General features: G+C 32.5%; 4 protein-coding genes across 5 annotated transcripts; 3 read left to right on the top strand and 1 right to left on the bottom strand.

Moving 5' to 3' along the window:
- The first annotated feature begins 9,964 nt into the window (after positions 1–9,964).
- Positions 9,965–12,372, top strand: LOC108485487 (probable WRKY transcription factor 31). The gene is made up of 5 exons (XM_017789333.2): positions 9,965–10,376; positions 10,467–10,706; positions 10,800–11,186; positions 11,283–11,396; positions 11,495–12,372. Exons 1-5 carry the CDS (start codon positions 10,095–10,097, stop codon positions 12,128–12,130), a joined length of 1,659 nt encoding a protein of 552 aa, XP_017644822.1. The 5' UTR covers positions 9,965–10,094; the 3' UTR covers positions 12,131–12,372.
- Positions 12,373–16,570: 4,198 nt separating this feature from the next.
- On the top strand, positions 16,571–17,927 carry LOC108485488 (uncharacterized). 2 transcript variants are annotated; one of them, XM_017789335.2, is made up of 3 exons: positions 16,571–17,398; positions 17,470–17,511; positions 17,616–17,927. In XM_017789335.2, exons 1-3 carry the CDS (start codon positions 16,591–16,593, stop codon positions 17,741–17,743), a joined length of 978 nt encoding a protein of 325 aa, XP_017644824.1. In that variant the 5' UTR covers positions 16,571–16,590; the 3' UTR covers positions 17,744–17,927. The 2 variants fall into 2 exon arrangements, with proteins under 2 accessions (XP_017644824.1, XP_052886100.1); XM_053030140.1 differs by having other exon boundaries at positions 17,495–17,511; positions 17,616–17,756.
- LOC108485039 (putative pectate lyase 2) lies at positions 17,750–19,333 on the bottom strand. Its single transcript, XM_017788899.2, has 3 exons — positions 18,556–19,333; positions 18,370–18,473; positions 17,750–18,301 (listed from the first exon to the last, which is right to left on the bottom strand). Exons 1-3 carry the CDS (start codon positions 19,270–19,272, stop codon positions 17,941–17,943), a joined length of 1,182 nt encoding a protein of 393 aa, XP_017644388.1. The 5' UTR covers positions 19,273–19,333; the 3' UTR covers positions 17,750–17,940.
- A 552-nt stretch (positions 19,334–19,885) lies between these two features.
- On the top strand, positions 19,886–22,703 carry LOC108484467 (uncharacterized). Its single transcript, XM_017788259.2, has 7 exons — positions 19,886–20,326; positions 20,456–20,522; positions 20,947–20,993; positions 21,283–21,370; positions 21,681–21,814; positions 21,907–22,005; positions 22,365–22,703. Exons 1-7 carry the CDS (start codon positions 20,042–20,044, stop codon positions 22,437–22,439), a joined length of 795 nt encoding a protein of 264 aa, XP_017643748.1. The 5' UTR covers positions 19,886–20,041; the 3' UTR covers positions 22,440–22,703.
- The last annotated feature ends 72 nt before the right edge of the window (positions 22,704–22,775 follow it).

The raw sequence follows: 22,775 nt of genomic DNA, 5'->3' as shown, positions 1-22,775 counted from the left end.
AAGATGAATAGTTTTGACTGCATAGTTTAGAAATTGTGCTCTTAATCGAATTATTTGAACAAGTAGTCTCGCAAACGCCAGATTGCGAGTCGATAATAAGCACACATGTGACCACCTACTAGATGCATCTATTAATACCATAAAATATCTGAATGGTCCACATGGTGGATGAATGGGCCCACATATATCACCTTGAATACATTCCAGAAATGCGGGAGATTCAATCCCAACTTTAGCTGGTGATAGTCTAATAATCAATTTTCCTTGGGAACAAGCGACACAAGATAAATCCTTGAATTCAAGAATCTTTTGGTTCTTTAATGGGTGTCCAATTGAATTCTCGATAATTCTCTGCATCATAATAGATCCGAGATGGCCTGATCGGTCATGCCAAATAGTAAAAGTATGTGGTTCTACAAACTTCTAGTTTGTAGTAACATGTGATTCAATTGCACTAATATGTGTATAATATAAACCTGATAAAAAAACAGGTAGCCTTTCCAAAATATATTCCTTTCCACATTCAACATTTGTAATATATAGATATTCAACATTTTTCTCATTCAGAGTCTCAATATGATATCCATTAAGACGAATATCTTTAAAAATCAATAAATTTCTTTGAGACTTAGTGGAATATAAAGCATATGAAAAATTTTGTACCTTTAGGTAATAATATAATAGCTCTTCTAGAGCCTTCAATAAGTTTTGAACTACCCGATATTATATTAACATGGGCATTACTCATTGTCAAATGAGAAAAATATTTTTTATCTTTAAGTATCGTATGTGTTGTAGCACTATCTGCAAGACAAATGTCTCCACTGATTTTGGGTCCATCGAAATTTTGTTGAATATTCATATTCTTCATAAAAACAAACAAAATATAATATGAGAAACATTGCAAATATTTATTAAGTATATAAATTATTCTTTATGCAAGAAAAAAATATACTTAAAACAACATAAAAATATCAAAATAACATCAATTTTTCTAATGATTCTCCAAGAAATCTGCCACATCTAGGTGAGTTATATTATTAAGGTCATTAAATTTATCACCCTCGTAGGCATGGTCAGTTTTAGTATTATAGTGAATATCTTCATCTTTTGCCTCCATTTCATCATTTTGGGATATAAAATTTGTCTCCATATGTTTTCTTTCCTTTTAATAGATGATTGATAAAGTTTCACTAAAGCTCAGACGTACGACAGGTACGTGACCAATGCCCCTTCATATCATATCGGTAGCATATATTCTCAACAATCTTTGAAAGATTATTTTGACCACTTCTTTCTTGTCTTTCATTATTATTCTTTTTCTGGTGGTTAGAAGTATCATTGTTATGACCACCATGATAACGATTACTAATACGTCCTCGACCACATCCCCCACTACGTCCACGACCACGGCCGCGACCTCTATATTTTCTATTTTCATAATTATTGTGTACTGCTACATTCACTTCAGGGAATGGTGCAGAACCAATGGACGAAATCCATGATTTTTCATCAACAGCTCATTATTTTGTCCAGCCATCAAAAGACATGAAATCAATTCAGAATACCTTTTAAAACCTTTTTCATGGTATTGCTGCTGCAGAAGCACATTAGTAGCATGAAAGGTTGAAAATGTTTTCTCTAACAAGTCCTCATCAGTTATGTTTTTCTCTACATAATTTTAGTTGAGAACTAATTTTGAAAAGTTCTGAATTGTATTCACTTACAGTCTTAAAATCTTGTAACCGTAAGTGCATCCAATCATAACAAGCTTTAGGGAGTATCACAGTTTTCTAATGGTCAAATTGTTCTTTCAAAATTTTTCACAACTCAAAAGGGTCTTTCATAGTGAGATATTCCACTTTTAACCCTTCATGTAGATGATGACGGATGAAAATCATTGCTTTTTCCTTGTCTTGATTAGATGTTTCTTTATCTGCTAATATAGTATTTCCTAGACCTTTAGCATCTAGGTAAATTTCAGCATCTAACACCCATGACAAATAATTCTTGCTTGAGATGTCTAAGGCCACAAATTCAAGTTTGGCAAGATTTGACATTATAATCACTTGAATTAAAATAAAAAAAAATTAGTAAAATAATAAATATTCTCAATCGTAAAATAATTCAATTATATATACCAAATTTGCTAAATAATAATATGTATGTTAAATATTGACATAGAGAGGAATAGTCATAATAATAACTTAACACAAATTACATTAATTGAAATTTCTTTAAAAAAAACATGTATATTATCATTTTTAGATTTTAGTTGTAAAAATAAATGTGCGAATGTTACCCAAAGGAAATATTTCATCTAGAAAATAAAATAAAAGAATTATGAAAATATGTATACCGTATATAGTTTAACGGGAGTTATACGGGCAAATTATATAAAATCGAAATGACGTGAACTTCACTGTGAACTCATAGAAGCTCGTGCTGATAACGTGTTATAGAAAAATTAATAAAACAATAAATAAAAGTGGATGAAAATACGAGATAATTTTTCATTGTCTTATTTCCATTTACAAGGTGCTATTTATAAGCTCCTTTACATTTAATTAATAAATGTATTTAATGAACTAAGTTTTCTTAATTACTCCATTTAATGATCTCCTGATTATAAATGAAGTAATGAGTTTTATCTCTTTTCTTTAATATGCTTAAGGGGTTATAGACATCCATTTAATTTGCAACAATGATAACTTTTTGTACTAAAATGTATGAGTAATTAAATTTAACTGTCTTGTTATGTAAAACTATGATGGCTTATTAATTTAATTTTCACATTGAAATTCAATTATTTATTACAATAAATGAAATAATAATTGAAAAATTTAAATTAGTCACTAAGTCATCTCTTCTTCTCATGTGAGAAAATGTATTCACTACGAATAGTAATACATGCAATCTATTTTTCTATTTGTTGTTTTCATTAATTCAGCATATCGATTCAAATGCAATCCTTATAGGGTTGTGATGAGCTAGTGGATAGACTGGTTGGACATATATAATTAGCCTCAAATAATTCAAAATTAAGTTTCGACTCCTCGTCTATTAATTACAACATTATTTAGTCATGGAGTTAATCTACTAAAAGTATCATGGTTGAACTCTCTTTTATGATATACCTTTACCAAAGCAATTTAATTTGCATGTTTGTCTAGTGACCTTGTCATTTGTGTGTTACCCTCATAGGATATCTTTTATCACTTTAGGTTAAATTCGTTCACCTAATATGATCTTATTTTATCTCATAGCAACCATTACTTCTTCCTTCATGAAAAAGTCTATTAAGACAAATGATCTGTAGTCACATTTATTTTTCATCAACCATGTAATGCTAATGAGAGTATATCATTTATCCTTTGTTGAGCATGAATTTCATTGTTATAAGGTTATGTCATACATAAGTCGTATACCCAACATACCAACTTTCAACTTTATTACCAATTGAACTCAGGGTTTTAATATATCAAACTATACAAGTTACATACACAGTTAGTTACTTACTCAAGATTGAGGTAAGATTGAGGTAAGTCCCACTATAAACGTCAATACATCACAAGTAAATAAATATATAAGTGAATCTAGAATAAATTCATCTTGGGTCTTGTCCGATGTATTCTCAATCTAGACAATCACACTAATGTTTTTCTTTTGAGAGTCATTCGCTTTGATACCCAAAATAATGTATCTTCTCAATTGGACTTGATAGACAATATTATAGTCTACTGAACCAATTTGCTTAATTTTGATTCTTCATCAATTAGATTACTCGCTGATATAAGTTGTCTTCTCGCATTATTTTCCGACCACATGATGCAACTTAATATTAATTACACATTATGTAATTAGTGAGCCAATATTTGTTTATACATTTTGCTTTTCATGAAAAAACCATTGAGAACAAATACGAAAGATAGTAATATAAACGACAAAATTTTATTAAACCATGTACAAAAAATTACATGCATACATGATGAAATAACTACACTAAGGATAATGGATACCAACAATGTGTTCATTATGGTTTTAGAGGTTTAAATTACTCTTTTTATAATTTCTTATTTTTATAATTTATTAGAGGTTTTTTATTTTTTATATATTTTTATAAGTTTTATGAATTTTATATTTTTTATAAAATTTTAAATTATTTAATATGTTTTATTAATTTTATATTTTTTTATAATTTATTAGACTTTATTAGAATTTTTATAATATAAAAATCATAAAAAACTTATAAATAATATTTTATGAAATATTTATAACTTTTATAAGTTTATATAAAATTTTAATATTTTTAAATTCTTTAAATATTTTTAAGAATATTTTTCTAATAATTTATATATATATATATATATATATATATATATATTTATTTATTTTCATGATTTTTTATGATTTTGTGAAAAAAATGAAAGATTAAATTATAAGTTGTCACGGGTCACCACCTAATTGGTTTGTTAGTTTATTTTAATGACCAACATGGTCAAAGATGGAAATTATTAAAGGAAGGCTTAATTGATTTTTTTTTTGGTAATGACACGAACTCTATTTAGTGCGAATTACGGCGAGAGGCTTTTTTTTGTATATTCTTAAAGGTTTTTATACTTATAACTCAATATTTTAAAAAAACTCTCATAATAATTTAACTTACTTTATATATAAAAGGATTTTTTAATAATTTTCTAATAAAATTAGTGTTTAGTTGGTTCGTGACACCAAACTTAATTAAGGACTTAATAGAAATATAAATGCATATTTATGTAATTATTTTTATAATTTTTCATTTAAATCATCCAAATTGGATGAATTCCAATTTAATCCAACCGTGTAAAAAACTATTTTTTTAAAATTGATTGCAAAGACGAGTAGGTTTTCATTTAAAATTTTGGGGGTAGAATTAGGTTTTTAACAAAGCCACTTTGTCCTCTAGAAAGGTTTATCAAAATATCTCTCTTTTAATTTTGTAAATAATTTTATATATTTTAATTAATTCATTTTATTTTTATAAAATTTTATAATATTTATTGATACAATGCTTAAACGCCATCTCACCTATAAATGTATACTTAAAACGCAGTTAAACTTACATTTTCTTTGTTATTGCAACAATAACAATACTAATGAGCTAAAATGCTAAACCTTTTATCCATGTAAGATTTTATAATATTTTAACTTTTTTTATATTTTTAGTTAAATATTTTTAATTTTTATAAGATTTTATAATATTCATTTTGTTTAATTTTTAAAATTAATTAATATTTTAGGGTGGGTTAGGGAAGAGAGCGAGGTTTTTATTTTTATTTTTTTTTAAGGTGGAGGTTGAGATATTAAGTTTAAAAAAAATTAAGTTCAGGCCAAAGTCAAGGAGAAAGATGTAAGAGTTAGATTATTGTTAGGACGAGCAAAAGCCATCCCATTCCATCCTATTGTCATCCTTATATAAGTAATTCATGTATTCATATCATATTCATAAATTTGATATATTGGTAGTGTGCATTTTTTTTTCAATTCCTTAAATAGAGTTACAAATTTGTCTCATGTCCCATATATATATATATATATATATATATATATATATATATATAATTGTGTATCATTTCCTACACACTTATCATTATCCTTGTGGGGTATGCTTTGCATTTATCGGACACATTACAGGTCTCTTAGATGAGAATTGACGAGTAACTAAAGAAGGGCCAAAACAAGTCTGACGTCGGGACGAGGAACGTCAGCTCATTGGGACAACGTTGTGACAAGGCGAATGGGATGTTGCGATGTCACGACATGTTCTCTTATTTGGCAACCGTGTTTTAGACTTCAAGTAAGACTTCTTCTCCCAGTTAGACTCTGATTATTCTAGGGATACTTTAGTATGATTAGAACTCTAATATTAACCTATTTAAAGAGGCCAATTAAGAGACAATTAAAGATATAGTATTACAAGACTTTTCTTTTGGAGGTGACAAGATATAGTCACAGATGAGTTTTGGTTAGAGTTTTCGTGGTAACTATGGAGAGAGTTTTGTACCTCTTTTGAGAGAACTCTATGAGAGTTAGGGCTTTATATTCAGGGTTTTGTGTAATATATGTTTAGTACATTTATGTTTATTTTCTTCATATTGTACACTTGTTTGTTTACTCATTTAGTAAAAAGTTGAAGCCTTTTTTGCTCGTGGTTTTTATCATCTTCGGAGAAATTTTCCACGTAAAATTTATGTTCGATCTTCTCTACATTTTCTATTTCGTTGTTTATACAGGTCAAGCCCTAACAATCTTAATTTTATTTGTAAAAGTTTTAAATTCCAATGAGTGTAGCATGAATATATATTTTTTCAATAAAGTGGATGGATATAAGGTTAGAGATGAAGTACTGCCTAATAATGGATAACACCAAAACCTTATTATACCCACGTTTTAAAGGTGAGTGGAAATCCAAACATATTGCGAACAAAACACAGCTTTGATTTGGAATCGAATTAGGTTTGATAGTATGGGGAAGAACCCTTTTTCCCTAAAATTCTTACATTTGGGCGCCGTATGTTTGAAAAGGATGCTACTTTCCTTAATAAAACATTAATGTCCTTTTGGGAAATTTCTAAGTCCAACCCCATCAAAATGAAATTTCATACTTCATACTTGTACCGTATGATAACTTGCCAAACCAAACTGCAAAAAAGTCCATGCCCACGTCCCCTTTTCTCATTTTACATACAAAAATCGGCTCATATTCTTTCCATTTCTTTTTGGCCCATTATTTAAACATCAATTTATTTATTCAAAATCAAAATTAAGTAAGATATTTGTAAAGGTTTGAACGTTAAAAACAAGTTTGTACAAAAAACATTAAATTTTAATTTAAAAGATATAATACTAACTTTTATATTTTTTTGTTAATTTGACTTTTATTATTCTTTTTAGTTAAATTTAACTCTCAACTTTTTAACAAAGTCAAATTTAACCATCAACTTTTAAAAATAATTAAATTGCTGTTTTTTAATGGAATTACGGACTAAAATGTTAAAATTTTTAACATGCCATATTGCAATGTAATCTACATGTATCATACTATTTTTTCGCAATTAAGAACTTTTTATAATTTTAAAAATATTTGTTGACGTAGTATATAAGATAAATAGTGTCATGTCAACATGAAAGTATCATGTGGATTGTCGCATCAACATTGTAAAAAAATGTTTTAGTCAACAATTCTATTAAAAAAGTGATTTTAACTCTTTTTTGAAAGATTAATGGTCAAGTTTAACTAAAAAATAAGGTCTAAATTGACATAATATGTAGACATTGAAAGCTAAATTTAACCTTATGTCAATTTAAAATTAGCATATATTGATTTTTTTAAAATTAAAAAAGGTCGTTAAAATGAAATTGGATTAGCCTTCTAAAAGAGAAATATTGATAGGTTTAAACAAAATTTAAAGTTTATTATATCTGTTTTTTTTATACAATACTTAGAACTACTCATAGCTCCACTTCAACTCATAAATAAGATAATAATATACTTCAGCACACTCGAATCCACATCTTCCTATATTAATATCAATGTCCATACCAATCGAACTAAGGCTTAATCATTATTAAAAAATACTTAAGAAAAACTTGTTTTAAAATATTTATATGTTTTAAGTGGGATTGATATAAATGTATGAAACCTCATTCTTTAAATTCTTAGTCACGAGTAAAGAATCAGGGTTAACTTTTTTGGCCTTCATTCAACTTCGACAATGATTTTCAATTTTGAAAAAAGGTAAATGAGAAAAAAAAAAGTGAAATAAAAAGGTTGTGACAACATGTTGAAAAATATGGTCTACAACGTTTAAAAGAAGAGAAAGGTTAATTATACATGGAAAAGCATTCCACATGTTATTAGTGAGAAAAATAAGCCCACTACTTCCCCATGCATGTACCTATGTCCTTCATGCAATTTATGTATTTACACGAATTTATTCTTTTCTTATGTTTTAATCAAATACATTTAAGATTTTTTTCTAACACCCATAAAACATTACTTATAATTGAATTTGAATAAATTAAAGTAGACCTAATCATGAGTCAAACCACTCGTCCAAGTTTGAAGGTTCGCTCGAAAAGTAAGGAGATTTGGATAAAAATATAGGTTTGAAAAATGTTTTAAATGAGCTGGACCTCGGGTAAGATTTTTTGGCCCAAGCGTGGCCTGAATTTGCCTAATTTTTTTCTCTGCTATTTACTGTTGTTTTGCTATTATATTACTACTATTTTATTGTTATTATTTGAGTATTGTATAATTCTTGTTTCATTATTAATTTTGCTATTATTTTAGAAACATTTACTTATAATTTTAGTGTTATTTAAGTATAAATATTATTTTTAAATATATTTTTAATTTGTTGAAAATTTTATTTTAATATTTTAAGTGTATTTGATATGTTATATTTTTAAATTTACTTTTATATAAAAATTAATACGATAAATTAAATCAAACTTAAACAAAATTTTAAATCGAGTTAGAACCAAATCTAGACTAAAAAATAAACTTAAAATTTTATATTAAACCACCCCGAACCAACCCGGCCCGTGATGAATTCTAATAATAAGTTGGCCTCTAGAATATTTATTACGTCAAGTACTTAATTAAAACATTTTACATAAAAATGATATTTTAAAGAGGAAAAGAAAAAAAGAAAGTGTAAGCAAAGGACTCGGTCCCACCGGTGAACAGTCAAAGAGAGATAAATCTAAAATGTGGGGGTAGGCCAAGTAAAGACCAAGGCAGTAATTGGGCAACAAAAGGGAAAACAAGGCACTGACTGCTGAATCAGGTCACCGGTAATAACAGAGCCGGGCCGTCAAATTCGTTGACTTGGCTTGGAGCTCCTCATACCTCTCATTTTTATTTTAATCACGTGGAACGCGCCGCACCCTTCGGGACGGTGGATTTCTTTCTCCATTTCCTTTTTTGCCTCTTGATTTAAAGGAAAAAAAAAAAGTAATAGTCAAACCCTTTGTCGACCAAATTGTAGACGAAACCTCTTATTTGTTTCAAAAACGTTCAACAACTCCATATTTCCCGTTCTAGCCCGATTCACACTGGAACCTCCCCCTCTCTCTCCATGTTTTACCTTTTTAATTTACATATTGAAATTCAAAATTAATATTTAACATAATATTACGTGAACTCAACATTTTCAATTTCAAACAACTTGGGATAAGAATGTATTTTCATATATTAATTTACTGCATTCTTTCAAAATAAAAATAAAAATACTGGTGTTTCTTTTATAGAAAAATCTCAAAGTGAGAATCAAGTAAATCTTTTATGATAAATTAAGAAAGGAAATAGAAAAGGTTAAATTATGTTCTTAGTCATTATACTCTTTGCATATATGAAATTTAGTTATCTTACTTTTATTTCAAAGAATTTAGTTTATTTACTTTTTAAGTTTATTACATAATTTTTCTTGTTATATTGCTATCAAGTGTGTATCCATTTATTCCAAAATGACACTATCTGTTTATTCCAAATGACACACTTATAAACAATTGAACTTGAATTTTAAAATTTAAAAAGCAAAGGACTAAATTCTTGAAAAAAAATAGAAAGACTAAATTCTAAATCTACAAAAAAATATAGGTACTTAGAGCATATTTTAACCAAAAGTAAAATCTAAAGTTACTGCTAATAGTGAAAAGCAGAAGGGATTAAAAAAAGTTACTGAAGCGTAGGTAATTTGGTCAATGTCGATGGCCCCAAAAGGGTAACGAGGCCAATAGAAAAGGGGGGGAAGGTGGGGCCAAATGCCAGTTGTCAGTCGACTAAACATCTTACATAATAATATTAAAAAAGAATCCCATAAAAGAAAATAATAGTAATAATAAATTCCGAAAAATCCAATATTGGTCCAAGGTCCACACCCAATTTATAGGCGATCCCATAGCACCGGTAAAAGACTAGTCGCACTTGACAAACGCCCATATTTACACCCATTTCTCTCTTTCAACGCCATCTTTGCTCCATTTTCTCTTCTCTTCTCTTTCTTTCGTTTCTCCTATCTTTCCTTTCTTCTTCTTCTTCTTCTTTTTTTATGGGCAAAAGATGTGGGCTTGCCCTTCATTCTCTATCTAATTTGTTTCCCGACAATACCAGTTCCAGTTCCAGTTCTAGTACTAGGTTAAACCAGAATCCAAACATGTTTCACTTCCCTGTTTCCCTTCCTTGTTCCAGGGACGACCCCCATGACAGTGGCATCGGCACCTCCTCTGATGAGAACCGGCTCCCTGTTGATGAGCTTGACTTTTTCTCTGCCGCTACTGTCAATGTCAAGAAGGAGAATTTTCATGCTGATTGTGCTCGGTTGGATGTTAATGTAAGAATAATGAATTTTTGGTCCTTACACATGCAATGATGCAACATATTACATTTAGACTGAATTGTTGTTGATATATATATATTATAGACGGGGTTGAATCTTCTCACTGCTAACGCTGGAAGCGATCAATCAACGGTTGACGATGGGGTATCATCGGATGTGGACGATAAACGAGTCAAGAATGAGGTGGCGCAATTACAAGTGGAATTGAAACGTATGAATGCTGAAAACCAGAAGCTAAAAGACATGGTTAACGATGTCAGCAACAATTACAGTGCTCTCCAGATGCACCTCGTAAACTTAATGCAACAACACCAAAGACATGAGGTAAACAACCTTAATACTAGTGTTAGTAGTAGGAGTGATGATGTTTCAAAGGGTTTGGTTTTAAGTAGTAAATCTTTTGATATGGATATTCAGATTAATGAAGTGAAGGAACAAGAAGCGAGTCTGATTGTGCCTAGACAATTCATGGATCTACGCCCATCGGGCATAGCTGAAACCGATCATGAGCCGTCTCATTCTTCCTCAGAAGAAAGAACGCCTTCAGGGTCGCCTCCCAACAACGTTCAAGTCACATCACCTAAGGATTATTTGAAAACCAAAAACCCAGTTTCTCAGTTGGATCAAGAGAGTTCTAGTTTCCGGGATGGTAAGAGAATCGGTAGGGAAGAAAGCCCAGAATCTGAAAACTTGGGTCGTAACAAACTCCAAAAGATGAATCCATCAAAGCCAATCGATCAAGCCACTGAAGCTACCATGAGAAAAGCTCGTGTTTCGGTTCGAGCTCGATCAGAGGCTCCCATGGTACGTGTGTGTGTATATATATATATATGTATGTATATGGTACTGCTTTAATCTAGTATTCGTAAAAATTCGATTTCAAGTAAGTGATTGCTGCAGATAAGCGACGGATGCCAATGGAGAAAATACGGACAAAAGATGGCGAAAGGGAATCCCTGTCCTCGAGCTTATTACCGATGTACGATGGCAGTTGGTTGTCCTGTTAGGAAACAAGTATGTTTCAATCTTTCGTCTGTAACGCTATCGTGTTTTTGTCTTAGATTTTCGAGGGTGGAAACTGATTTTGTATACTTTTGGTGTGTGATTCCCAGGTTCAACGCTGCGCGGAAGATCGAACGATCTTGATAACCACTTACGAAGGCAACCATAATCACCCGCTTCCTCCAGCTGCAATGGCAATGGCGTCGACTACGGCCTCAGCGGCTACCATGTTGCTGTCGGGGTCGATGCATAGTGGGGATGGGATGATGAACCCGAATTTGTTTCCGAGGACAATGCTTCCATGTTCTTCAATGGCGACAATCTCTGCTTCGGCTCCATTCCCGACTGTAACATTAGACCTTACTCACTCACCCAACGCCCTACAGTTCCAAAGGCCGAACACACAATTCCATGTCCCATTTCCAGGTCAACCCCAAAACTCAACCTCAACATCAGCAACACAGTTTCCTCAAGTTTTTGGTCAAGCACTGTATAACCAATCAAAATTCTCAGGCTTACAGTTGTCTCAAGATATTGTGTCTTCTTCACAACTACAGCAGCCTCAGCAATCCACACTGGCTGACACAGTAAGTGCTGCCACGGCAGCTATCGCTAACGACCCGAGCTTCACCGCCGCCCTTGCCGCCGCCATCACCTCCATCATTCGCGGTGCTCACCCAAATAGTAGCAGCAACACTTCCAACAACAATAACAACAATGGCAACACCACAAACAGCAGACAATAGATTAGCACTCTTTTTTTTTTAATCATTTTTTTCCTTTGTTCACTTTTTCCATGTTTTTCATTTGGGGATGAGAAGGAGATTACATGTTTATAGTTTTGTTTTTTTTTTTTTTGTTCTTTGTTGTGGGGAGGATTAGATGAACAGGTAGACAAACTTCATTATTCTTTCGTATTATTGTTTGTTTCACTTTGAATAATTCTAACCAGATTTTGAAGTGAATACACGAAATTCAAAATTTAAAATTATTAATATCTCTCCTTAAGGACTTTATATAAACTAATCCAACAATCTCCTCAAAGCATGAAACAAACAACCGATATTTTTTATATTATTAAAAATCAAGACAAAAAAAAAGGAAAAACTAAAACATGGAAGTTCTTTTCTTTCAACTAATAGGCTGAGAAATTTATAAAGCTGAGGTGCATTATTTTGTATTTTATCCATTAAAATTTTAAATATAGTTACATAAATTTTGTATATAAATATAAAATGAATAAACTACCTTATTAATCACTCTAAATTATATTAGTTCGTTTCTATTTTTGTCATTTAATTTTATTTTTTTGTTGTAAATTTGGTCAATTCCGTCTAAAACAATTTGATCAAACTTATCATTGAACCATTAAATCCATTTTTTTAATTTTTTTAAATTTTCTTCTTTTCTCTTTTCTCTTTTTCCCCTTATTTCCCTCTCTCCTCTCATTTTCTTCATCATCCCCCTTCTAAATTGAGAACCCTAGTCACCATCGTCTCCCTTAAAGATATCATTGTTGCTTCTTTTGAATCATTGTCAACAAGCTCAAAAGTAAAAAGACATCTCAAAATCATATCATATCGATGATGAGATTAGGAGATTGAAGCATGAGAATTCTAAAACTTTGGGAGCAGCCTCACAATTTTTGAGGGATTTTTTGATAAATCTAATCCTATATATTTGAAGAGGAGGCTTTGCACTTCACTTTGGTGGTTTTGAATCAAAATTTAATGTGGGTTGATCACAACAACGAATGTGAGAAGTGGCAGTCGTAGGTAGGGAGAAAAAATGAGAAGTAAAACAAGGAAAATAGGGAGAAAGAAGAAAGATCCCTCATCATTGTTCATTGATAGGACAATGCTTGTAACGACCCATATTTCACGAGCACCGAAAAAGTGAATTTAGGGCCTCCGTCTTAGGAAAAACGAGTCCGTAAATATTTATTAAAAATATTTACGAAGTTAGTTATGGGTTGAATTAGATTTTGATTAGGTGAATTTAGTTTAATTAGAAGTAATTATTAAAAGGACTAAATTGAATAGAGCGTAAAAGATTAATTTTAAAATAGAGAAAAATAACAAGGGACTAAATTAGTAATTAAACCAAATTAGTGACATGTGTAAGATAAAGAATAAATACATGTGTATTTAAATTATTAGTACAAATGTATGTTATATATATATTTACTTATAAATTAAGTAAAAGATATTTACTTATTATTATTATTATTATTATTATTATTATTATTTACAAATGGTGACAATTGTATGGTGAAAAGTTAACACATGTATACATGTGTGTATAAATACATATGTATTATTTTTATTTGTTATTATATAGATATTTTATAATTAAATATTAATTAAGTAAATAATGTAATAAAAAAGGATAAAAGAAAAATAATAGAAATAGTTACAGAAGAAACGAAATAGAAAGAAAGAAAGAAGAAAAGAAAAGAAAAGGAGAAATTAGTGTTTTAATGCTTAAAGTTTTAATTGGTAAGTTTAATTAAGCCATTTTCTTATGATTTTGATGTTTTGAAGTCCTAGAGTTGAATACTTTTGAGTTTATGTGGAAATATTGAAAATTAATAGATTTTTAAAAGGGTTTATGTTGAGCAAATGATGAAATTATGGATTAAATTGATAGAATCATTGATTAGAATTATTAGAGGCTTAAATTGTAAACTAGGCTATAAGTTTTGAGTTTATCGGCTAAATTGAAAGAAGTTTAAAATTATGGTAAAATGATGAAAATTTGATAGTTATATTGAAGTTTTGATGGAAATTGAATAAGAAAATGATGTGAATTGACTAAAATAGAGGAAGTAATCCGATACCCTATTAACTAGTCGGACTTAGTGGATATAGTTGGCATGCCATAGGATTGGAAAGGTTCAGGGATACTTCGACTTCGAGTAGATGAGATACTTGGTGTGTCATTATTGCTTCGGATAGATTCGATGAGGTGTTGGTTGCCACTTTGCTTCGGCTTAGCCGATGAGACGTTGGTCGTCACTTATTTGCTTCGAACTATCCGATTAGGCATTGGTCGCCATCCTGGTGTGTTTGGTTGGATCCGTGTATCCGCCAAAGTCCAAGTCATGTTAATAGGGGAAAATAAGTGAAATAATAAAATCAAATGAATTTGATTAATTGAGCTATTGAATGAAATGAGAAAGTGATATTGTAAGATGGAATGTGAGATGAAATTTGTAAAGAGATTGAAGGTATGAACCAAAGGTTCGTGAAGTGTTCATATTTGAAATGTGAACTGAATAATTATATGTGGTTGAGAGATGAATCAAAGGTTCATGAGTTATTTGAAATCTCATTGATGATTTATTGGATCTATCATTGGAAATGATATAATGGAAATATGATAGTTTGGTATGAATTTATATATATGATTTGTATGTATGATTTGCTAATTATCTATGTATGTTATGATATTTTATTGTTGTTATAATTTGAATTATGATAATACCACTGAGTCTTTCCAATATTCAGTGTACCGTTGTTTACCGTGCACAGGTTAAGTAAAGTTGAAGTTCAGTCAAGCATCCGAATCAATCCCGACCTCAGCTCAATTTTGGTGATGCATCTATCTTTTAAAAATGTGGCATGTACTAGGTTTGGTGTTTGTCACTTGTAAATGTTTTATATTTTGAATGTAAATGTGGTGCATAATCCTTAAGAGGTAATGAAATGAATGAATGAAAATTTGCTAAGTTTGAATAGGTTTGATGAATGTTATTGATTAAGATTTATAAGTAAATGTTTTGGGCATGAATTAGGTGTGTTTCGTATGTGAAAATAGCTTTAAAATGGTGAAAAATTAGGTTTTCACACAGCCTAGCCACATGGGCGTGTGCCCAGGCCGTGTGGCAAAGTCAGACTTGCCCATAGGTTAGTCCCACAGCCGTGTGAGTAAGTCAGATCTGCCCACGGGCTGGCCCCACGGGTAGGCCACACGGGCATGTCCCAGGCCACAGGGGCGTGTGCCTTTATTCTCAAGGAAAAGTTTCCGGTCTAATCCCAAAACACTTCCTAAGTATATTTTGGGCCTCATAGGTCCATATTAGGCTCTTAAAAGTGGAATTTAATAAATTTTAAATTGAAATATAGATTTATGACTCGGTGTTGTTCGTTATTAGCGTTTAATTCAAGTAATGCCTCGTAACCCTGTTCCGGCGACAGGTTTTGTTAAGGGGTGTTACAATGCTCGCTTGCTATGTTCGACAGAGGAAACAACAATATTTTTAAGGGAGGTGGCAGCAGAGGTTTCTAAGTTAAAAAGGAGAAGATGAAAAAAACAAGAAAGATTTTTTTTTTTTAAAAAAAAGAGAGATTAGTGCATTCTGTTAAATTTACCGGTGAAGTGATTAATTTAGTCAATTTCTTTAACGAAAGTGACTAAATTAATTAAAAAAATTTTGGAATGATCTAATTTTAGAGTGACTAACGTAATAATTTAACCTAAAAAAAATTAAACTCTAAATCATGATACTAAACTTTAAATCCTAATTAATCAACCCTAAATACTAAATCTTGAATTATAAACCTTAAATCATGACCCTAGATTCTAAGTATAGAGTACTAAACCCTTAACCTTAAATTATAGGGTAAACTACAAAATAGTCACTTTTGTTTGACTCTGATTATATTTTAATCATTTATGATTGAAATGTTACATTTTAGTTAGTTACATTATCATTTTATTACGAAGTGGTCACTTCTACCATTAGACTCTGTTACTTCCTTAACGGCAGTCCAAATGGGTTTTAAATGCTAACTTGAATGTCCAATTACTGGGATGAAAATAGGTTTTTAACTAAAAATAATAATAATTTGGACTGCAACATAGGATATCCAAGTTGGCATTTAAAACCTATTTGGATTACTACGTAGGACCGCCGTTAGAAAGGTAATGGAGTTTAACGGTAGAGTGACTACTTCGTAATAAAACGATAACGTAAGTTACCAAAACTTAACAGTTCAAATATAAATAACTAAAATGTAATCTGAGGCAAATAAAAGTGACTATTTTATAGTTTACCCTAAATTATATTATTTAATCAATAAACTTTAAATCTTAAATCGTAACTTTTAACAGATATTCTCTCTCATCAAGACTTCACTTTATTTCCTCTTATGATTGCTTGAAGTTAAAACAAAACAGAACCTTCCCTTCCACCACAACTCTAATGGATTCTATGATCTGTTTATGTTCCTTTATAATTCTTTTCATATTTCCATCTCTTAGCCTCATAGAAGCTCAAGCAAGCCTTTGCAGAAGCAGCTGTGGTGATATCCCTATAAACTACCCTTTCGGCATTGATGATGGTTGTGGCAACCCTTATTACAGACACATGCTTGCTTGTTCCGACCCCGGCAAGCTCGAGCTTCGTACACCCTCCGGTAGATACCCTGTACGTAGCATTAGTTACTTTAATCCTCATATTCTCGTAATCGACCCATTTATGTGGAATTGTCGAGATGGCGATAACTTCCGTCCGGTTAGGCCTTTTAGCCTTGACACAGGCACACATTTATCATTGTCCCCTGAAAATGACTACCTCTTCTTCAACTGCAGCAAGGATCATGTGATCGTTGAGCCGAAGCCTATCTTCTGTCAAAGATTTCCCGAGCTGTGCGGTTCGTCATGTGATAGCGGTAGTTATCTTTGCAAGCATTTACCTGAATGTGCCACCGCATTAGGTGGCAGTTCTTGCTGCTCTTACTACCCGAAAGCGGCCAAATCCTTAAGGCTGATGCTGAAGTATTGCGCTTCATATACTAGTGTGTATTGGACAACTGTTGGTGCAACTGCTGGTTCTCCTTATAACCAGGTACCTGAATATGGAATTCGAATCGATTTCGATGTGCCCGTAACTACACGCTGCCTTCAGTGCCAGGATCCATCAATGGGAGCTGGAACATGCGGATTCGATACGAAAACAGGGAATTTCTTGTGTCTATGTAAGAAGGGAAACGTCACCTCCTATTGTAAAGGTACATTTTCTGATTGCCATGAATTTTCTGATTACATTTTTGTCAATCGTTGAGTGTTACATGTTCTGCAGATCATGACATTTCATGGCACAGTAGAGCAGGAGTCATTGCAGGTTAAATTTCTGAACCTTTTCGGTTTAGCATTTGATTATTTGTAGGTGATGAACTTTGTACATAAAAAAAACATCGAAACTTCGATTAATTCAGAGTGTTGCAGGGACTGTAACTGCAGTTTCAGCAGCTGGAGCCATAGGAATTGGGGTCAGCATTTGGTTATTGAAGAAAGTAAGAGCTAAAGCACCTGTAACATGTGGGGTTCAAAGCAATGAGAATAGGCTTTTCTAAAACAAAGTGAAAATCAAGCTCAAACTTTATTCTTTTCTTCTTAACTAAGCATACCTTTCTTTATTTGGTTCTTTTTAACTGAACAATTCAGTTCAAATTAAACTATTTTTGTACCATAAATAATATCTTTGGTAAGCAAAAGTTGAGTTGAATTGAATCGAGAAATAAAGAAGATATGTAATAAGTTCTTCGGTCTTTTATAGCATGCATGGTCTGTCAAGAAGACAATGTAAAGGACCAGCATCGGCTGTTAAATCAGGGACCATGTATCCTGGAGCAACAATGAAGGATTGAGTCATGGTGTAAAGAGGATCGGAACTTCCATGGCCCGATGGAACGAAATAAGCACCATTTATAAACACATCTTTTGAACTCTGCCATCTCCAAGTTTCCCAATTATTTGTTTCTCTCTTGGTAACCTCTTTGGACCCTGGATCATCGGGAGCTATGAAGTAGTTTCCTTCGCTGAAAATGGTTGGATTAGCGCTGCCGCCAATGGCATACATCTTCCATTCATCATATCGGTTGTTGGCAACATGAGCGTAGCCTATCCGGACCCTGTCACGGCCATCGATTTACATGTATAAATCAGATAAAATGAGCATAATATATGGTTAGAAACTTACCTTGGCATCCTCTCTATAAGTCCCTCTCCAAACCGGTTGAAAACTAACGTAACTTTCATAACTTCATCAGCAGCGAAGTCGTCGCTGTGGCCTAACAGCATAACCTGCAAATCAGGTACGATTAATAGGTTAAAAGACAGCAACGGATGCCATAACAAAAAAGAAAAATGAAATCTTAATGTTGACTTTATCATGTTGAGCGAAATAGTTATTAGAGATCGTGACATCCGTCGAAGCATGAATGACATCGATAAGACCATCCGCAGAACGAGCAAGATAGCAATGATCGATCCAAATGTTGGAAGAAGAAAAAATGCTAACAGCATCTCCGTCACTGCCCCCGCGTTTCCCTACATATGTCGGGGAGCTCCGAACTAAACCAGCCACCCCGGGCTTGCAGTCATGTATGCTAATCCCATGTATGATAACATCAGTAACGCCGTGAATGGTTATGCAGGGTCCATATGCAATCTCCACGTTAGCTCCTCTTCCATCAATGGTCTTGAAACTATTGACTATAAGTTCATTTTTGAGCGTGATAACCATATCAGTAGCGAAAATGATCCAAAGTGGACTCGATTGAATGACACCGAAACGAAGCGTGCCAGGTGTAGGGTTGACGGGGTCATCGTAAGGGGTGGTAACTAGATATATCGGTCCATATTTCCCACCTATCGATGCTTTCCCGAAGCCAACCGAACAATCAGCCAATGCTTCTCGATTGGTAGCCCAGTTAATGGTTCGCCAGCAAGAGTCGATCACATTCACAAGCTTCACAGTGGAAATAGTGGAGACATTGTACAGTAGCGATGCCGAGGCGTTGTTGGGTAGTGGTGATGAATAAGCAAAGCTTAAGAAAAGGAGTAAAAGCAAAGGGAGAGAGATAAGGGTAAGGGAAGCCATGGTTTTACAGAGAGAAATAAAAGTGAAAGATCTTTATAGGAGGATAACTGAGTAGGTGGCACACACGATTTAAGGGAAAAAAAGAGAGTTTTTTTAGTTGAAGTAAGATTTCCATGCTGTACAATAACATGGTTGCATGGACCAAGATACTGTAGAATTATATTAGTAATTTACTATGGATATTCAATGTGGGACTACATGCATATAATATAAATATAGCTACATAATACATGTATCTAATTCAATCTTTAAAAGAAAAATTAAGTATGCATAACTAACATTCTAGAAAAAAAAGACATTTGCATGCTTAACAAGTTAAACCAAGTGCTAACATTTTTATATGGGTGAAATTATGTTTTCGTCTATAATTACAAACAACATGGTTGAATCACTGTATGCATCTGTAGGTAGCGGTGTTGAAACAGGGGAGCCAAGACCGGGCAACCAGTGCTCTTCCTTGATCTTCCGGAAAGATGATCCCTTGAAAAACAAAGCACTACAAAATATGAAAAAAGGAATTTAGTTTTCTAAGGCCCAAATCGGCGGGCCCTTGAGAAACTCAATTTTTCTTGAGTAAATAAAAATGGGTCTTTGGGTAATAAATTATTATTTTAGTATTATTTCTGTAAAAAAGCCGAAAACAAAATAATAAACGCACCGGGTTGTCCCAAGGCTAAAACGCAACGTTTGGCTTAATCCTGACGCTGAACTGAGCGGAAGGAAAGGGAGAAAAAAAAGACAGCAAGGGAAACACGAATCACAAGCGCTGATGAACAATCTGGAAGAGTGCAAAGTCTACAACCCACAACATCTACAACAAGAAGAGATGGCAGCTTCCGCGGGGGCGATGGACGGATTGGCTGCATCCGCTCTCCGCTCCGTTCTCCAGAGAGTCCACCAGACCGCCGAGCGGTGTGGTCGTGAATCGCAGCGGATCCATGTGGTCGCCGTCAGTAAAACCAAACCAGTCTCCGTCATTCGCCAAGTGTACGACGCTGGTCATCGCTGTTTCGGTGAAAACTATGTCCAGGAAATTGTCGAAAAAGCTCCTCAGGTTCTTTTCTCATTTCCTTCGAAAAGAAAAAAGCATGGAATTTGTCGAACTTTTCTTACATACAAGGACTATTTGACATTTTAAAAATAAAGCACCAAAGTAATAAAATTGTTTTGCCTACAATTGCAGCTTCCGGATGACATAGAGTGGCATTTTATTGGGAATTTGCAGAGCAATAAAGTGAAGCCTTTGATTGGTAAGCAAAGCTACCCTTTTCTTCAGGGACGTTGGTATAATTCCCTTTTTAGCCCATTTTGAAATTAATAATTTAATTTGATCTCTTTTAGTCCTTTCTTGGATGGAAAAACTATATTTTTGGTCCCTCCAAAAAAATAAATATTCAATTTAAATCATTTTAATACAAAATTTTTAGCTAGAACCCAAAATTTTTTATTTTATTTTGGCCTCCTAACAAAAATTTCCTGCCTTGCTCCCTACTTTTCTTCTAGTAATGGTATAGTTAGAAGATTAGTACTTCTTTCTTCGTGGGTCATCTTTGTATTTTCGATATCATGTTCACATTTTTAGTTTCTTACTACTTTTAAGCTTCTCCTTATTATGGATATTTGAAATAGAACATTTACTTCAGTTGGTTTTTCTTATTATTCATTGTCGTGCAGCTGGTGTGCCAAACCTTGCCATGGTGGAAACTGTAGATGATGAGAAGGTAAATTAAGGTGTTCTAAAGTTTTCTGTTTATTTTCTATTAGTTGCTATAAGGTATTCTTTATAATTGCAGACACAATTAGATACAACCTTAATTTATAGCTATTTTAGAATCTGATTTTACCGAGAAAGACCGGCATGTTTTTGTTTTCTTATATCAATAATCATTATATCATGGCTATTGATTGATAGCTTCAAGAACAGCAATCATATTGTGGCCAAATATATATATATATATATATTATATTAGTCATCACTTATCAGTGAGCATCTTCCTTATTTTGGACCAGATTGCAAATCATCTTAATCGTGTTGTTGGAAGCTTTGAAAGAAAGCCTTTAAAAGTATTAGTCCAGGTGAATACCAGTGGCGAGGAATGTAAGTTTGTTTTTATTGCATTTCCACCAAATATATATATATTTTAGTTGAGTTGTTTTAAGGCTTGCTTGTTCAAACTTATTAGATAAGACTGATCTCGTTTCTTTATCTCCCCAGTTCCATAATATGTTAAATCAATGTGGAAATTGAAAATAGAAAAACCCAGTTCACTGGGGCTAAATATGCTGTGAGATTAGGTCAACTATATTTGCCAACAAATGTGTTGCTATCCTATAGTTCGTATATTGAAGCTTTCATCAGTCGCTTGGAAGTCGTGTTGATAGTTTCGCCCTGCATCATGTTATTGCAGCAAAATCTGGTGTAGAGCCTTCAGGTTGTGTGGAACTTGTAAAACATGTTAGTCTGAATTGTCCGAACCTTCAATTTTGTGGACTGATGACAATAGGGATGCCTGATTATACATCAACACCAGAGAATTTCAAGGTGGATGAACTTTTTATCTTGGTTTATCTTTACTTTGTTTCAATTTTTTTTAATTTATCTTACAATTATTTTTTATTTATTGAAATTGCCAGACATTAGCAAATTGCAGAAGTGAGGTCTGCAAGGTTCTTGGAATACCTGAAGAACAATGTGAACTATCAATGGGAATGTCTAGTGATTTTGAGCTAGCTGTAAGAACCATTTGCATATTACCACTTAGTAATTTTGGCTGTGTCTACAATTTACCGCTAAAGTATCATACAATGTTGGTGCCCCTTGTCGCATCTTATGCACAAAGCCATGCTATGTTTACTCAGACTTGGATGTGTCTCAAATATGAGTATGCTCAATTTTTCATAAGTTTCTCATGTATTTTAAGAGTTCTTTGAGGTCATATCTTTATACTCATGTCGGGATATGGACAAGAGTATCTAAGAATAAAGAAGAGCGGAAACATGGAAGAAGGCAAACCCCATAGCAGTAGCATTCAATAGTTTTAATGCTTAGGAGGACGTGTTTATGTAATGGATTGTGTTGTTCTTTTTTGCAGATTGAAATGGGCAGTACGAATGTCAGAGTTGGATCAACCATCTTTGGAGCAAGGGAATATCCCAAGAAAAAATGAAACAAAGCTTATGAAGTAGAGGGGCTTAATCCTTAGATCTTCAGTGCGTTGTTTATTAAAAGAGTTGTAGGCAAACACAATCCTCGGTCTGTTATTCTCGTACGTGAAGAGAAAGAAAAGGTGAAAAGATACTGATCTATCTTATAATCCATGGAACTTGTTTATTCCATCAAAATTAATGCTAATAAAATGTAATGATTTGATCTTATATTTAATTCTTACTGTTCCATTGGAAAATTATTAATATAATATTTGGTTCCTGAATCTGATAAATTTTTAATTTGATACCTTAGCTTTTTCTTTTTTTCAATTTAGTACTTGAGCTTGACACTTTAT

Source organism: Gossypium arboreum, chromosome 6 (assembly GCF_025698485.1).
Source record: "Gossypium arboreum isolate Shixiya-1 chromosome 6, ASM2569848v2, whole genome shotgun sequence".
NCBI lineage: Eukaryota > Viridiplantae > Streptophyta > Magnoliopsida > Malvales > Malvaceae > Gossypium > Gossypium arboreum.
The sequence above is the reverse complement of the archived record's forward strand: the minus strand, read 5'-3'. Positions and strand labels throughout refer to the sequence as shown.

Coding starts and splice junctions, on each gene's coding strand:
- LOC108484467 (XM_017788259.2), top strand. CDS start 20,042: ATGAACAATCTGGAAGAGTGCAAAGTCTACAACCCACAACATCTACAA. Junction 21,371..21,680: donor GAATACCAGTGGCGAGGAAT/GTAAGTTTGTTT, acceptor ATGTTATTGCAG/CAAAATCTGGTGTAGAGCCT. Junction 22,006..22,364: donor CTAGTGATTTTGAGCTAGCT/GTAAGAACCATT, acceptor TCTTTTTTGCAG/ATTGAAATGGGCAGTACGAA.
- LOC108485039 (XM_017788899.2), bottom strand. CDS start 19,272: ATGGCTTCCCTTACCCTTATCTCTCTCCCTTTGCTTTTACTCCTTTTC. Junction 18,474..18,555: donor ATTTCGCTCAACATGATAAA/GTCAACATTAAG, acceptor CCTGATTTGCAG/GTTATGCTGTTAGGCCACAG. Junction 18,302..18,369: donor CTTATAGAGAGGATGCCAAG/GTAAGTTTCTAA, acceptor TGGCCGTGACAG/GGTCCGGATAGGCTACGCTC.
- LOC108485487 (XM_017789333.2), top strand. CDS start 10,095: ATGGGCAAAAGATGTGGGCTTGCCCTTCATTCTCTATCTAATTTGTTT. Junction 10,377..10,466: donor GTGCTCGGTTGGATGTTAAT/GTAAGAATAATG, acceptor TATATATTATAG/ACGGGGTTGAATCTTCTCAC. Junction 10,707..10,799: donor AACAACACCAAAGACATGAG/GTAAACAACCTT, acceptor ATGGATATTCAG/ATTAATGAAGTGAAGGAACA.
- LOC108485488 (XM_017789335.2), top strand. CDS start 16,591: ATGGATTCTATGATCTGTTTATGTTCCTTTATAATTCTTTTCATATTT. Junction 17,399..17,469: donor CGTCACCTCCTATTGTAAAG/GTACATTTTCTG, acceptor CATGTTCTGCAG/ATCATGACATTTCATGGCAC. Junction 17,512..17,615: donor TAGAGCAGGAGTCATTGCAG/GTTAAATTTCTG, acceptor AGAGTGTTGCAG/GGACTGTAACTGCAGTTTCA.